Source organism: Bos indicus, chromosome 1 (assembly GCF_029378745.1).
Source record: "Bos indicus isolate NIAB-ARS_2022 breed Sahiwal x Tharparkar chromosome 1, NIAB-ARS_B.indTharparkar_mat_pri_1.0, whole genome shotgun sequence".
Classification (NCBI taxonomy): domain Eukaryota; kingdom Metazoa; phylum Chordata; class Mammalia; order Artiodactyla; family Bovidae; genus Bos; species Bos indicus.
In genome coordinates this window covers 71,530,970-71,548,399 of record NC_091760.1, presented here as the reverse complement: position 1 = coordinate 71,548,399, position 17,430 = coordinate 71,530,970, and the positions used below count along the sequence as shown (strand labels likewise).

The 17,430-nt window shown below is 40.7% G+C and overlaps 1 protein-coding gene across 2 annotated transcripts; it reads left to right on the top strand.

Moving 5' to 3' along the window:
- Positions 1-51: 51 nt before the first annotated feature.
- On the top strand, positions 52-16,911 carry TM4SF19 (transmembrane 4 L six family member 19). 2 transcript variants are annotated; one of them, XM_019957338.2, is made up of 6 exons: positions 52-4,874; positions 9,524-9,725; positions 10,133-10,210; positions 12,102-12,271; positions 12,523-12,706; positions 13,899-16,911. In XM_019957338.2, exons 2-5 carry the CDS (start codon positions 9,546-9,548, stop codon positions 12,701-12,703), a joined length of 609 nt encoding a protein of 202 aa, XP_019812897.1. In that variant the 5' UTR covers positions 52-4,874; positions 9,524-9,545; the 3' UTR covers positions 12,704-12,706; positions 13,899-16,911. The 2 variants fall into 2 exon arrangements, with proteins under 2 accessions (XP_019812897.1, XP_070645283.1); XM_070789182.1 differs by having other exon boundaries at positions 52-9,725.
- The last annotated feature ends 519 nt before the right edge of the window (positions 16,912-17,430 follow it).

The window sequence follows — 17,430 nt, the reverse complement described above, 5'->3', positions numbered from 1 at the left end:
TGAGGACACTGGTGTTTACTGACAAAGGTTAGTTCATCATTCTATTATCAAGGGTAACGTTTGTTAGCTTCTTCTCTACTCTTAGTTATATGTTGAACATTCGTGATGAAAGCTCTATGAATGTTGGCTGAACTGTTCATGAAATTGTTGGGTTAGATAGCCTTGTAAGGAAACTAAGATTGTATATTTGACGTATTGGTAGTCCAATGAATATGTCACATAGAGTCTAGTCTTTCAGACCAGCAGTGACTAATGACTAAGGACTCAGCTTAGGTGAAGGAAAAAAGTAATTACTAAATTAATGGGAGAAAAGCCAAGAGTTACAGAGATTGTGATGACCAAAACAGACAGTCCCTGCCTTCAGAGAACCTCCTTTTCAGTTAGGAATACAGATGGTAAACAAATGAAAAAAATAACAGATTTTATTCAAACTCTATGAACAGAACTGGGAAAGGAGCCAGTAGAGAATTCTGCTTTAAATAATATGTTGGGGAGTTAACTTTTCGGCTGACACAGGAAGGATGAAAAGGTGGCCCATGCTAAATAAAAGTAGGAAAGTTTCCAAGGAGAACAAGTATAAGGGCTATGGAGCAGCAAAGTTCTTGATGTATCTGAGGTATTGAGGGAAGGCCAATGTGTCTGGCATGTAGTAAGCAAAAGGAGTGGCATAAAATATGTAAAAGCCAGATCATATAACACATTAGGCCTGGTAAAGAGTACATATACTGTTAATAGTTTAATGAGAAGCTGTGAATGTGGAGACAAACTGGAAAAGAGACTGTTGCAGTGATCAGGGTACAAAGTGGAAATTGCCTGGACTAGAGTAATAGCAATGGAACTGCAGTGTGGTGTATGATGCATTTTAAAGTAAAAATGTAAAGACAGCTGTTGGATTAGATGTGGGGCAGTGAGGAAAGGGAAATCAAGGATGGCAAGTTTGAGGCAGTAGGTAGGTAGTGATGTCATTCCTGAGACAGACAGACTGGTGGATCAAGCAGATGTAGTGGAAAAATCATTTTGGATGTGTTCACTGCGGCACTTCAAGTGCAGGTGTAGTACAGCATGTTGAACACATGATTCTGATGCTTGGAGGAGAGGTGAACTGAACCTAAGAGATTTTAGAAATCATCAGTGTTACAGATGGAATTTAGAGCCATGAGAAAGAATGAGGTCACTAGGGAGAAAGAGAAGATGGTCCAGAACTGAGGCCTGGAGATTACCAACATGAAGAGGCCCAGTCTAGGAGGTGTGACCTGTGAAGGAGGAGAAACACCAGAGTGAGCTGTCAAGAGAGCCAAGAGTGAGAATGTTCAAGAAGCATCTAGTCGCCAACTATGTCTAATTCTGTCTAGGGTCAGTGTTCAATAGACAAGAAGTCATTGAAGACTAAGAATAGTTTCAGTGTGATGTTGGAGATGGAAGCTTAATTTGAGTATTTGTTATATTTTTATACTAATGAAGAAAAAGGAAAAAATCCCAAACTTCCTCTTCAGTGAACTGGTATAAATGGCAACTCTTTCAACATTTTTTATCTTCCTTTTTTTTTTTTTCTCTCCAATTAAGGAAAATGTGCTTCCTTATTTAGTCAGCTGTCAGTTGAGGCTAAAATCCACACAAGGAAGCTGATGAGTCTGTCACTCTTGTTTGGGAAAGACTGGCCTGATTGTAATCATCTTTTCCTTTTCCCTTCTACCAGTGAATTCCATCTTCTCAACTTCCATTATTCCTTGCTCAAATCCCACCTCCAGTCGAGGATGGAACATCTATTCTGTTTTTGAAAGCCTTTCAGCCTTGGGAAGCCTTTTATGGCATTAGGCAAATAGTTTTCCCACCCAGGCCCCATTAATTTGTGCCCTCCCTGGATTCCCATTTGCTTCCCCGTAGAAGTATCACCAACCAAGTGATTATCAGTAGCTGTGCCTCTAATAGAGCCAACTTCTAATATCATTAACATATCTGCAAAAAGATAATGTTTAGTTCTGTCACAGCAGTGACCAGGCCTCTGTGACCATAGAGGTCTTACCAAAAGGGAATGAAGAATTTGACCTAAGCTGGCCTTAGTATAATTGTTTATAGCAAGTATATAGTTTCTAAAAGAAGGGTCTTGTTCATAAGATTAATCATTGAATTATTTGTCACAAAGACTTAAACTGCCTTCACCAACCCAAATTGTGTTTAGCTCTTTAAGGTGTTAAAGTCAAATTCCAGCATTTTCCTTTGCTGGGGAATACCTAAAATGGGAATAGCTATGTCACAGTGTAGGTGAATATTTCATTTGGTAAATGATATTGCCAAACAGTTAACCGAAGTGGTCATACTAATTTACACTCCCACTGGCAATGTTGCATTCCAATTGCTTCACATTCTTACCAATGTTTTTAATTCAAGCCATTCCAGTAGGTGTTTGGTAGTATCCATTGTGGTTTTAATTTGCCTTTTCTTAATGAGTTAGAGCTTTTCATATACTAATTGGCCATTTGGTGATCCTTTTTGAGAAGTGTGTGCTCAAGTCATTTGCCCAGTTTTTACTGGTTTTTGTCTTCACTGGTTTGTAGGAGTTCTTTATAATTCCAGGCATGAGGCGTTTGTCATATATATTATGAATGTTTTTTCCTATCTGTAGTTTGCTTTTTCACTCTCATAATGTCTTTTGAAAAGTGGTTCTTAAGATTTTAAGTTCCATTTATCAGTCTTTTTCTTTATGGGCCCTGCTTTTCATATGGGCCCTGTTTAAAAAATCTTTGCCACTTTCCACTTCATTTTTACTTACCTATGCTATTTATATGCCTCTTCCCCCACAGTTGAGATTCATGAGGGCAGGGGCTGCTGCTGTATCTTACTCTGCTCTGTAGACTCAGAATCTAGCATAAAGCTTAGAACACAGTAGGAACTCAGGAATCGCTTGATTAATGAATGAATTCATGCACTGGCTGGAGTAACTGCACAGAGATTCTACTAATGATGAAAACAATACTGAAAAAACCCTTGGTGTTTTTATGAGAAACATGAAAACATACATAAGAAACCCTTGGTGTTCTTATGTATGAGAAGGAAAATTATGTTATTAATGCTCCTTTAAACTGTATATAAGCTTTCTATGCTTTCTATGAAATTTCTGTGCATGCAGATGTATATGTGCCTGACACAAAAGCTGGTAAACCACTCTGGGAAAGTTCATTAAATAGGATCCAGTTTCCATTTTCATGATAAAAGGGAATCATTTAGAGCCCAAGTGAATTCTTATGTCACCCAGAGAATTGAATTTTGATAGAAGATACTAGGCTGAGGACTCAAAAAGCTTTATATTAAGAACAAACATTATTCACCTTATAAAACACATTCACAAACTATCTCATTAGATCTTTACAACAGACTTAAAGCAAGTAAAATAAGTATTAGATTAGCTTCATCATGCATATGAAGAGATTATAGCCCAGAGGAATTCGACTTGCTCAGAGTAACTGAGTGAGTTTGGGGAAATGATCCTGTCATCTAACTACACTCTACAGCCCCACACATTGATATTTGAGATTTTTTTCCCCCAACCCAAATTCCAACTAGCTTCTTGGAGGCAATGCTAAAGTGCTTTGGCATCTAAGAGATCTGGGTCTCAATTTCTGCTACAAATACCTATTAGCTATGTGAACTTGCATAGTTCATTGAGCCTCAGTAATAATCTGGGCCTCAGTTTCTCATTTACAAAATGATACCTACCTTACAAGTTTATTTTGAGAAATAAGAGGCAAGATTCCTCTCACAGCATAAGATGCAAGCCCTCTCATTTTCTTGGATTTCAGCAAAAGGATTTTACATACAGTATCTGTTAGAACATTTCATGAAAGAAAGTGAAAGTTATTCAGTCCTGTCCGACTCTTTGGGAACCCACGGACTGTAGCCCGCCAGGCTCTTCTGTCCATGGAATTCTCCAGGCAAGAATACTGGAGTGGGTAGCCGTTCCCTTCTCCAGGAAATCTTCCCAACCCAGGGATCAAACCCAGGTCTCCCGCATTGTAGGCATATTCTTTACCATCTGAGCCACCAGGGAAGCCCAAGACAACCAGAGTCGGTAGCTTATCTCTTCTCTAGGGGATCTTCCCAAGCCAGGGATCAAACGGGTCTCCTGCATTGCAGGTGCTGAGCTACCAGAACATTTCATAGTTCGGCAATTAGAATGATTTGATGGCAGACTGTCAGATATCATTCAGATTTTAGAAGGTATTTCTGTTCTGAATCCAATGGCTTATCTAATAGCAAACACTCTACTATTAAAATGGTGGTACAAGATGATGGTGGCCTGGAGCTTGAAAGTTAGAAAGTTAAAAAGCTATTAAAAAGCACAAAGAAGAGCAAAGTAAGGGAGGTGATAAGGAAAAAAATGGTTGCCCTGCTTGGTGCTGTTTTTTTCAAAGAGCCCAAACTTTGCAGAGAGTGAAACAGATATGTGCAGATAGTGTGTGAAACACTGTTGCCGCTTGGGAAAGAAGGGAGGTTAAGATATTTCTCATGGGTACCATCCTCTGACTCATAAGGCATTTTACTCACGAGGCCATGCTTCCTGGTTCCTTTCTTAGTGTCACATGAAAATGAGCAGAGGGTGGGTCATCAGGAGAGGGCTCTTCAGAAGAGGAGAGCTTCCTTGATGGAGATCTGTAGGCAGTGTTGTGGGGGCATGTCTCCACACCATGCACCCGCCTGAGTGACCTCTGCATATAAACAGTGCCGCCCTGGCCCTTTGTAGGAGTCCGGAAAGAACAGCCTGCAGTCCAGCCCTGCAGGAGTCGCAGCTGAGGCCACAGGAGTTTAAGCCCACTCTGAACACAGGGCCCTTTTCCAGGTTCTCTGTCTCTCATCCTGATTCTTGCCACTGGAAGCAGGTAAGCAGAAAGGAAAGGGCCCAGTGAGGGGATGGCCAGCTAATAGTTTGGTCTAGCTTTTAAGAGCACAAACTTCTAATCCAGAGGATACCTGCCTCAGCCGCTGAGCTCTGTGTGACTTCAGGCAATTTAACATCTCTTTGCCTCAGTCTATCAACTTCAAACCTTTACACCTGCTTAGAATACTTTTCCCTTCCAAACTTTGCCCATCTAATACCTTGTTAAGTTTTTGCTTGGATAGCACTTCCTCCAGGAGGCTCTGCATGCTTCTGCAGGCAGGATTAGGCGATCCTCTGGTGCTCCCATCACACCTTCATTTGGACAGTTCTGCTCAGTACTCCGGAGAAGGCAATGGCAACCCACTCCAGTACTCTTGCCTGGAAAATCCCATGGATGGAGGAGCCTGGTAGGCTGAAGTCCATGGCTCAGTACTTGCTCATTGCCTGGTTAGTGTCCCCACCAGACTTTAAGTTCCTCAAGAGAAGAGGTTGTCTCTGGTTCACCAGAGTGAATAGTGCCTTGGCAGACAGTGGTCACTTAATATAATATTTTGATGAAAGAATGATAAAAAGGCTGGCTAAGTAATAAGTGAGGTAGATCTAGAGACACATAGAATTTACAAGCTCTTCTATATGACTTGCTGCTGCTGCTGCTAAGTTGCTTCAGTCGAGTCCAACTCTGTGTGACCCCATAGATGGCAGCCCACCAGGCTCCCCCGTCCCTGGGATTGTCCAGGCAAGAACACTGGAGTGGGTTGCCATTTCCTTCTCCAATGCATGAAAGTGAAAAGTGAAAGTGAAGTCGCTCAGTCGTGTCCAGCTCTTCGTGACCCCATGGACTTCAGCCTACCAGGCTCCTCCATCCATGGGATTTTCTAGTCAAGAGTACTGGAGTGGGGTGCCATCGCCTTAAGACTTAGCTGATCACTTAAAACTGTTACCCAGACATCTAGCTAATGAGTTGTTTGTTCACTTACCCCAGATCTCAACTTAGATCAGGGCCTCCCCTAAAGCCTGGTTGTAAAGTTTTACCTTATGACCCGGCTTGTCTCTTCACATATCAAATTAGCCAAACTCTTTCCTAATCTCCTGGCTCACATTTGTGGAAGCATTCCTAAAAATATTGTGATTTCTAGAGGAACAAAGTCAGGGAGGAAGTGAAATTCAAACTGAGCCACTGCCCTGCGAGATGCAGCAGCAGCACAAGTGCTTTTAGCAGAGAAGTAGGACAGCCAGGATCCTCTGAATCCCACTCATTCCAAAGGCCATGCTCAATTTAGTTTTCCTCTGCATGTTCATGTCTTTTCCTTTCCCTTATTTATTTATTTAGCTGCACCGGGTGTTAGTTGCAGCATGTGGCACCTTTCATCTTCCTTGTGGCAGGAGGGATCTTTTCAGTTGGCCTGTGGGGTCTAGTTCTCTGATCAGAGATGGAACCTGGGCCCCCTGCATTGGTAGCGCAAGGTCTTATCCATTGGACCACTAGGGAAGGCCCTAGTTTCCCTTCTAAAACTCCAGATTGGAAAAAAGTCCATAGAAGAGATTAGGGCCTGTCCATGTCAGTGATCTGTGTCTAGACAGGCCTTACTCATAGGTGGAATGATTCAAAGGCAGCTGAAGGCATTCCTGAACAGAAATTTCTCCCAGCCAGAGAGTATGCCTCCAAGTCCAGCCACACACCAGTCCTTTCTTGGGCCCCTAACAAAATGTCAGTCATCTGGGAGGTGTGTAGGTTAATTTGCTAACAGCCTGGATTGGTTAGTTCAACCCTGGATTGGAGACACGCCCTAAGAGCCCAGCTGGAGGCTGCATCACACACTGTTGGGGGTGAGGAGTTGTTACCTTACAGGCGCCCTGTCTCCTGACTACAATCCTAGGGAGGAAACAGCCGGTACCATATCGGCTTGGAGGACTACTTCAGGAAAAGATGGCTCCTTGGTGCTCCGCTGGGGGACAGGGGTCGGGGAAGGGACATGCCATCCCTCCTGATCCCTGGTGCCTCCCCTTCCCTCTAGGCCCCTTGATTCTCAGGGGAAAGGGCCACTGTTCCTTCTTATCCTACCCCCATCTGCTCCAACGTGTGCCCCGCCTCCACAGATCTGAACTTGCTGTCATCAGGGACAAGTTATTTTACTCACCGTGAGAAAATAACTTTTTCTCTAGAAGACAAACCCAGTGCAGAGGGCACATGGTGAAGGCAACTCATCCCACTAAAATATTAGGAATTGCATCAGGAAATTCCCTGCTGGGAGGAGCTGCTGAGGTGTTTGGGCTCTGAGATTAGGGGAAGTAAAAGATCACCAAGGACTGCGGAGGCTGGGGAATGTGGGAGGTGGGGGCCGACAGCACAAGAGCACCCCACCCCTTCGCGCCCCACCCAAATGGACTTCTCAATGCTGTGTCTGACACCAGTCTCTGTAAAAGATGAAGTCTGGACAAATAAAAAATCCTAGGCTAATTAAGGTGGTTTGTTTGTTTTTAATTAAGTTCATAATTTGTAAAACCATTTTTAAAAAGGTATGATAAAATTAAAATTTAGGGTAGTCCTTCCCAGGAAGGAGTACTGGGAAGGAGTACTGGAAGATGATAGTAATATTTCTTAGTGGTAAGGATCCATTTTGTAAACCAGTTGTGTTTACATGGATGTTGTTCAATTATTCCACACAACTAGTAAGGGCAAATATATACATTATGCTTAATTCTTTAACTCTGAAATATTATATATTTAGTTATATGTTTATATGTAAAAGAGAGATTGGGGTGGAGGCTCTGATCCACACATATTTTCTGATTATGGGCAAAGCTGTCTGTTAGGAGAGGAGTGTTAAGAGCCTTAAGTTGAGACAGACATGTAACTGAATTGCAAAGTGGCAACAAACCACTTCTTGGAGATGTCATGGTATAGGTTTTTTCAGATTCACACTGACCTGAGTCTACCAAATACTAGTCCTATTCTAATTCATATACATAAAAAGTTCACAGATCAGTGAAAATTTAAAAGGGAGAAATGGCTAAAAGTATCGGTGTGGAGGAGGCATTTTTCAACCTATCTGGACACAAACTTTTAATTTTTAATCAATTTTATTGATATATAATTAAAATATAAAGTTCACAAATTTTAAGAGTAATTTGGTGAGTTTTGTCAATATATGTAGTTGTGGTATTCACCAGAATCTGGATTTAGAACATTTCTATCACCTCAAAAAGTTTCCTTGTGTCCCTTATATTAATCCCCTCTTCTATTCCCAGCACCTGGCAACCACTGATCCCATCACTAGACTATAGTTCTGCCTTTTCTAGAAGTTCATATACACAGAATCATAGAGTGAGTAGTTTTCTGGCTTCATTCATTTAGCTTTATGCCTTGGAGACTCATCCATTTTGTTGCATGTATCAGTAGCTTATTGTGTTTTTGTTTTGGGGGGATTTTTGGCCATGCCGCATGACTTGTGGAGGAATCTCAGTACCCTGATCAGGGATTGAACCCAGGCTCCAGAAGTGAAAGCTCAGAATCCTTAACCACTAGGCCACTAGGGAACTCCCCTGAATGGTAGTTTTGAAGAGCAAAAGTTTTTAATTTTGAAGTTGTTTTTCACTTTTTATAGCTTGTATTTTTTGTATTCTAATAAATCTTTATCTAATCCAAAATCCCAATGATTTTCTCCATTTTTAAAAGAAAATTTGTATTAGATTTTAGATCCATGGTCCATTTCAAGTTAAATATTGAATAAGGTTACCAGTAATAGGCAAAATACCTATTTTTGTTTTACATATGGATTGTTCCAGGATCATTTGTTGAAGAGATTCTCCTTTTCCTACTAAAATATCTTTTTCAAAAATCATTTGATTGTATGTATATAACTCTATTTCTGAATTCTCCAGTCTGTCCCAGTGGTCCATATGTCTGTATACACCATTACTTCACTGAGGAATTACTGTAGCTTTATTTGTCTTAAAATCACTTAAGTCCTCCCACTTTGTTCTTCTTTTCAAAATTGTTTTGAAAAATCTCGGTTCTTTGCTTTTCCATGTAAACTTAGATTCAGCTTGCCAATTTCTACAACAAAACTCTAGTAGGATTTTGACTGAGGTTGCATTGATATTGAGTCTTTTGATTCATGAGCATGTTTATCTTTGCATTTATTTGGGTTTTCTTTTTCTCAGCAATGTTTTATAATTTTTAGTGTACAGGTCTTACACAGATTTTGTTAAATTTATCTGTATTTTCTATTAATATTTTATGCTATTATAAATATTCTTTTAAATTTTATAATTTATCATTGCTTATATATAGAAATACAATTGATTTTTATATATTTAATTTTTTATTTGGTAACCTTGCTAAACTCACCTATTCATTCTAGTAACTTTTTAATAGATTCCTTATAATTTTCTATGCAGATAATCATGTTACCTGTGACTAATGACATTCTTACTTCTTTTGTATCTGTGGCTTTTGCTGCTCTTTATTTTCTTATTGCACTGGAAAAGATCCCCTGTACAATGTTGAATGGAAGTTGTGACAATGGACACCTTGAAAATGACAACTTTTAAAGCAAGAGGATGACACCCCGCCCTGTGCTCTGGGGGTTTCCCCTACCTGTCAGTCCCAGTAACAGAGCTACATGACCCTCCTTCCATTGGTTCCAGGACACTGTCCTCTTCCTGTGTGATGGCATGCTCACGGACCTGTTCCCGCATTCTGGGGCTGAGCCTTGGGACTACAGCCCTGTTTGCTGCTGTGGCCAACACACTGCTCCTGTTTCCTAACTGGAATGTGACCTACCTGTTGAGGGGCCTCATTGGCAGGCATGCCATGTTGGGCTCTGGGCTCTGGGGAGGAGGCCTCATGGTAAGTGTCCAGGGTTCCCTGAGTGTGAATTCCCAAAGTGTCCCCCAGGGGTGGAGAAACAAAGTCAGGGTGAGGGAAGGAGTTTTGTAATTTCCTGAAAACAAGTTTGAACTAACAAACTGATTGTGAATCTATAGCAACTCCAAGGGATAGAAGACCCTAGGAAGGCTGATCAAAGTTTGCTGGGTTTTGGACTAGGCAGGCTGGGTGTGAACGCTGCTGTCCATAGAATCACATCAGGCTAGTCAGTCAAAATTGTGTTCTGACAGTCAAAGCCAAACCCTCTGGGAAATACAGGATAACTAAGTCCATGTGAGATGTCCAACCACTCTGTTTCAACAGCCTTAGGTGGCAGTTAGAGATGTAAATTACCTAATCTCGTCTTAACAAACTCCCTCTTCTTCCAGGTTCTCACTGCAGCTACCCTGATCTCCCTGATGGGCTGGAGATATGGCTGCTTCAGTAAGATCGGGCCCTGCCGAAGGGTAAGAACCCAATTCTACTCTTCTAAGAGCCAGAATGTCCCCACATTCTACAACTTTAGAGGCAAAGTGATGAGGCAATTTGAGTTTTGGGTATGAAGTCAAGTCCTGACCATACTTCTTAAAAGCCCTAAGCTCTTGGGCAAGGTTTCTGAACCTGAGGTCCTTCTGTTAAAATGAGAGAACCTATTCCAGGGAGTGTTAATGAACACATTTGTGGGGAACTGTTCTTTTAAAATTTATTTTATTGAAGTATGGTTATTTACAATGTCCTGTTAATTTCTACAGTACAGCAAAGTGATTCAGTTATACATGAGCTGTTCTTATTATTAGTTTTAGCCTGTTGAACAATATGGACATGAATTATGTTCTTTGTAGTCATGTGTCATTGATAGAAAATTTCCTGGCTATTTTTTTCTTTTTAGAGCTGAAAGTTTCTCCAGAGATCTGATGACTAGATTCTAGTCTAATGTCTCCGTTTCACAGAAAATGAAACTGAGGCCCAGAATAAATGTGCACTTTATTAATTACAGCAGCATCTATATATACTTGAAATATCTCAGTACGTAAGTGTATAAGGTGTATTGCTCATTCAGCCTCAGACACATGAATCTGTGTCCTTTTTACAGTAAGTCTACAGTCTGCTTTGATATCTACAACCCACATGTTGGGAACCCCGCTGATTTAGAATTACATGTTAAAGAATTAAATATAAACACCCACATATCTCATTCACTATCTGTTCTCAGTCATGTCTGGTTTTCTCCTAGGCAAGCGGCCCTCAGACTTGAATGCGTGCATCAGAATCCCTGCAGGCTGTGCTAAAACACAGATTGCTGGCACCCCCTACCCCGAGAGTTTCTGACTCCATGGGACTGGGTTGTGGGGAGAATTTGCATTTCTAACAAGTTTCCAGGTGATGTGATGTTGCTGGAACAGGGACCATATTTCCAGAACCACCATCCTAGGCTTATGTCAGACTAATTCATCTTGAATCTTTTAAGAGTCAAAACTTACTATGCATCTTTCTTTGGCCCCTCCTGAGTTTTAAACCAGCTTGACAGTGGGAAAATGACTCTATGATTCTATATAAAAACTATATATGGTTTCTGTGTAGGTATATATATATGTGTGTGTGTGTGTGTATATGTTTTATTTAAACTTTTAAAATATGTTCTTTTGGAAGGTGAAAAAAAAATCTCGTACTCTGAGAAAGAAACCAATTTGGAAGTTAGAATCCTGCCAAGGAAATAAACACGTCGCTATCTTTTGGGAGGGAAATGAGTGGTGCACAGACTAGAAAAGTACAATGACAGAACTCAAGTCATTTCAGAGTGTAATCTCTGACTTGGTCTCCCCGTCTCTGTCTCTGTCTCCCTCCCTCCCTCCTTTCCTTCTTCTTCTCCTTCTTCCTCCCTTCCTTCCTTGATTTGAGAAAGAGAGGAATCATGGATGGCAGCTTGGAACTTTTGAAAAAATATAGCTTTCCCTTAAAAGGGTTGGACTGGGGCTTGGATAACCAGTCTGACCTTTTAAGCCAGAGACTAAATGACTGCAGTCTGAGTGTACAAGTTTTTGATGCCAATCTGCTGAGAAGCTCTGAAGAGCCTGTTGAGTTAGGCTGAGCTTGCTGCCTGGTCAAGGTGCCAGTGTTTCCCCCTTCCCACTTCTGTTCCTTCTTTCCCACCCCTTCCTGGCTCTACTCGGTGATTCCTTGTCAACCAACCCTACCTTGGTTATGTTTTCAGGGAGGTGCTGTGGGTAGAATTATCCTCATGACTGGGGAAAACCTGAGAACCAGAGAAGTGAGACTTGTCCAGATCGCACCACAAGTCACCTAGTCACCGAGTCATGACCCCATCTCAGGCTCACTGTTTCCTCTCTCCTTGTGTAGATGCTTATTGCTCTGTTGTCAAGCGGCCTGGCTTTGCTTGGAGCCTTGATTTGCTTTATCACTTCTGGAGTAGCCCTGAAAGATGGTCCTTTTTGCATGTTTGATGTCTCACCCTTCAATCAGACACAGGCTTGGAAACATGGTTACCCATTCAAAGACCTGCATAACAGGTAAATGGATGGAAACTTGGATTTGCAGTTTTTCGGAAAGAGAAAGGCACACATGTGGGCTACAAATCCCTTTTGGTCATGCACTCTAGCATCCTGCTTCTCTGATTCTTAGAAAATTGCAAATACAAAAAGAGTCACCCTCAAAAGTCTAATCCTATGACCTGAGCTGAGGGTGAACCCAGGTTTCTATTGAGGTTGCTTGGACTTTTCTTACTTATTCCAACCCCTGGTCTCCTTATTTTTTGGGACAGGAATTATTTGTATGACCATCCACTCTGGAACTCTGTCTGCCTGGAGCCTTCTAAAGCTGTCATTTGGCACGTGTGCTTCTTCTCCACCCTTCTGTGCATCAGCCTCCTCCAGATTCTCCTGGTGGTCATTCATTTTATCAACAGCTTCCTGGGCCTTTTCTGCAGCCTCTGTGAGAAGTGACAGGTAATGCCCTCTCATACATGAGTGTTTTCATCATGTGCTGCCTAGAACCTTTCCTGCAAGAGAGGGTACGAATTATAAACACAGTTCCCTTTAGGAAGTCATGTGGTAATAATAACAATGATTCCTGGCATATATATTGAATGATACAATGGATTTTAAATCAATTACTGCAAGATGATATATTAATAGAAGAAACAGTTAAATCATTATTATTGTGTAGGAACTTATAGTCCATGAAATGTCCTCCAGCCATGATCTCCTTTCAGCTTCTCCACAGTCCTGTAAAACTGGCCACATGTTAGAAATGAAGTTGAGGCTCCTAGAGGATAATGGACTTGCCGCCCAAAAGCATTTAATTAGGTTCAGGAAAAGTCAGTACCGGAGCCCCTATCTTCCAAATTCAAGTTCACCAGCTTATTAATAAGGCTGAATTTTGTGGCTCCCAAATTCATAGATTGAAGCTCTAGCCTTCAATGTGACTTTGAAGATAGGACCTTTAAGAAGCTAACTAAGGCTGAGTGAGTGAAAGATGCTCAGTCATGTCCGACTCTCTGTGACCCCATGGACTGTAGCCTTCCAGGTTCCTCTGTCCATGGGGATTCTCCAGGCAAGAATACTGGAGTGGATTGCCATGCCCTCCTCCAGGGGATCTTCCCAAGGGGTCAAACCCAGGTCTCCTGCATTGCAGGCAAATTCTTTACTGAATGAGCCACCAGGGAAGCCCTAAGCCTTAACTTAGGTTAGATGGGGTCATAAGAGTGGGACCCTAATCCAGTAACACTGGCATCCTTATAAGAAGAGGATGAGACAACAGGTATATGAAAAGATGCTTAATATTACTAATCATCAGGGAAATGCAAATGCAAACCATAATGAGATATCATCTTATACCTGTTAGAATGGCTATTATCAAAAAGGAAAGAAAGAACAAATGTTAGTGAGGACGTGGAGAAAAAAGAACTCGTGCCCTGTTGATGTGAATGTAAACTGGTGTAACCACTATGGAAAACAGGATGGAGGTTCCTCAAAAAATTAAAAAAAGAACTACCACATGATCCAGCAATACCACTTTTGGGTATTTATCTGAAGCAAACAGTAACACTAATTCAAAAAGATATCTGCACCCTCATGTTTGTTGCAGCATTATTTTCAATAGCCAAGACATGGAAACAATTTAAGTGTCTATCAACAGGTGAATGGAGGGCTTTCTTGGTGGCTCAGTGGTAAAGAATATGCTGGCAAATGCAGGAGACACAGACTTGACCCCTAGTCCTGGAAGATCCCACATGCCCAAAAGCATCTAAGTTCATCACCACAACTATTGAGCCTGTGCTCTAGAGCTGGGAGCACCAACTATTGAGCCCATGTGCTGCCACTACTGAAGCCCAGGTGCCTGGAGCCTGTGCTCTGCAATAAGAGAAGGACCACAATAAGAAGCCGGCAACTGCAATTAAAGAGTAGCCCCTGCTCACCGCAACTAGAGAAAAGCCCACGCAGCAACAAAGACCGAGCACAACCAAAAAATAAATAAATAGATGAATGGATAAAGATGTTATAGTACACACACACAATGGAATATTCTTCAGACATAAAAAAAAAGAAATATTGCCATTTGTGACAACATGGATGGACCTAAGTGAAATAAGTCACACAAAGACAGATACCATATGATCTCATTTATATATGGAATTTAAAACAACAGCCACCAAACCAAGTTTATAGATACAGTGACAGACAAGTGGTTGCCAGACATAGGGTTGGGGAGTGAGAGAAATGGATGAAGGGAGTCAAAAGGTACAAACTTCTAATTATAAAATAGTTAAGTCATGGGTATGTGATATATAACATGTGACTACTAATAATATGTATTGCATATTTAAAGTTGCTAATAGATCTTTAAAAAAATTTTTGTAACTAATATTTGCTGCCAATGTTAACTAGAATTATTGTGGTGATCATTTTGCAATATATACAAATATCAAATCATTATGTTGTACACTTGAAACAAATATAATGTCATATGTCAATTATACTATAAAAATGACAATGTAGTACATTTCCAGAATAAAAGCATGATTAAGCTTCAGAAAGTTTATTCACCTATAATAATAGATTTAAGGAGGAAAAAATCCTAATGATTTTCTTTATAAAGTCTGAAAAGGCATTTGATAAAATACAACATACATTCTTTACATCCTTTTTCTTTTCTTAATTAAAAAAAAATTATTTATTTGACTGCACTGAGTCTTAGCTACGATCCGAGGATCTTTGTTGTGACATGCATATTCTTAATTGCGGCATGCAGGATGCAGTTCACTGACCAGGGATCGAACTCTGGTCCCCTGCATTGGGAACACAGAGTCTTAGCCACTGGACAATCATGGAAGCCCCTCAATATACATTCTTAATAAAACTCAAGAAAATGAGAAGACAGCTCCCTCTTGATCATAATACAACATAACTATCTCAACTTAAAAGTCAGCATCATGCTTAATGGAGGAATTCTAGAAGCAATTTCACCAAAGTTCCAAATAGATGATACTCATTATCATTATCATTTAATATGGTTCTTGAGGTATTAGCCCAAGACCAAGTATTCAAAGGGAAATTAACAGATATAAAATAGGAAAGACAGTGAAGTTCTCATGATATTTGGACAATATGATTGCACATCTAGAGCACTCAAATTATATTATAAAGAATAAGAATTTCACACATATAGGTACAAAATATACAGAATGAAAAATCTTCATGTATACAAACAACAAACAGTTAACAGACATGGAGATGGGGAAATCCCATTTATATTAAAAACAAAAAGAAAAAAAAACCTAGCTACCAACATAACAAGAATGTGAAACACTTTTTTTATCTTTTAGTTTCTCTTTATTTACTTACTTTTTGGCTGCACCATACCGTGTGGCTGTGAGAACCTCATTTCCTGTCCAGGGAGAAAACCTAGGCCCTTGAGAGTGAAAGTGAGGAGTCCTAACCACTGGATCACCAGAGAATTCCCAAGAATGTGAAATATTTATTGAAGAAAACTTTAAAATATTACTGGACACAAACTTGCATATAAATGTACACCATGAACTTCAATAGGAAGACTTAACATCATAAAATATGAATGCTCTTTAATCTATAAATTTAACAAGATTAATAAAGTCACCAATGACATTTGGTGGAAAAGGATATGGAATTAGATAAGCTGGTTTTAAAGTTCACATGAAAAATGAACAATCTAGGCTAGCCAGGAGACTTCTGAAGGAGAAGGGAATGAGGTGGGACTATACTAGATATTAAAAGCTAATGTAAAACTACAATAACTAAAACAGTGTGATACACTAAATGGAGTTCAGAGATAGAACTAAATATTTTTGAGTATTTAGTATATGCTAAAAAAAGATGTGGGAAAAAAAGAAAGTAGATGATAAACCAGATCTCTCTCCATGGGAGCACAGAGGAAAAGGCCATGTGAGGACACAGCCAGAAGGTAACCATCTGCAAGACAAGGAGAAATGTCTCAGTCGGAATCAACCTTGTTGGCACCTTGATCTTGGATTTCTAGCCTCCAGAAAATAAATTTCCATTGTTAAAGTCGCCCAGCCTGTGGTATTTTGTTATGGCTGCCTGAGCTGACTAATCCACCAGTGTTCAGTGCATTTCAATAAGTGGTATATACCGAGTACCCACTGTGTGGTCTATGCCTGAGGCATGATCCTTGCCTCTGGGCCTGTCCCTGTCCTTGAAGAGCTCATGGTCAGGTTAGGGAAACACATCGACTAATAATTTGAATGTCATATGGTAAGGACCATGTTAGAGGTCAGCCCAGGAGTAATAAGAGATTGAGGCAATCTGTCAAGAGATGAAGGAAGGCTTCAGTCATGTCTGAACTGACTCTTGAAATGGTTAGCCCATTAAAGAGTGAAGGGAGCGTTTCCTCAGCTGAGGAAATAGAATGCTCAGAAGCATGGAGGTGAGACAGATGGTGAGGGTGGAGACCTGTGATGCCACAGCTCCTTCAATGTGAAATGCAGAAAGCGGAAGACCTATCTCCCATTTTGGGACCTTTGGTCAGTATGGTATTGGCCGAATTTCTTCTCTTAGTTTTTGAAGCTGACAGGATAATGCAGCTTTCTAAAACAGGACCAGGACTGGTGCAATCGTAAGCAGAAAATGCATCCTAAGTCTGCTCCTTCCTGCCTTTTGCCCTGGAGCAGCAGGGTGGTGAGGCTGGGGGATCTGTAGGTCGACAGTTATGGATTAAAGCAGGACACTGCAAAAAATTTCTGTAAAGGCTCAGTTAATATTTCAGACTTTGAGAGCCATATGGTTTTTATGTGCAACTGCTTCCTTCTACCAATACAGCAGAAGCCAATCTACTGCTGGGCTGTAAAGGAAACTACAGCATTTACTGCAGAGCAACAAGCAAGGAGAATGGACAGCCCACGCTCACAATATTCATATTCCCCAGTGGCTTTCAGGGCAACATTATGGGTGAGGGTCCCCAGGTAATTGATCAGCTCCTGAAACTTCTGACTGGTTCTTGGTGAGGTAACAGGGCAGTTACAGGAATCTCAAACATCAAAACTCTGGCTCTAGGCAGTCTATGGTCTAGTGTTTGTGGTCAGCGGCTTCCATCTAGTAAGATCCTGATTTTTGTAAAAACAATTTAAGAACGTGCATCAGATGGTTACCTATATTCCTCAAGAAAAAAAAAAAAA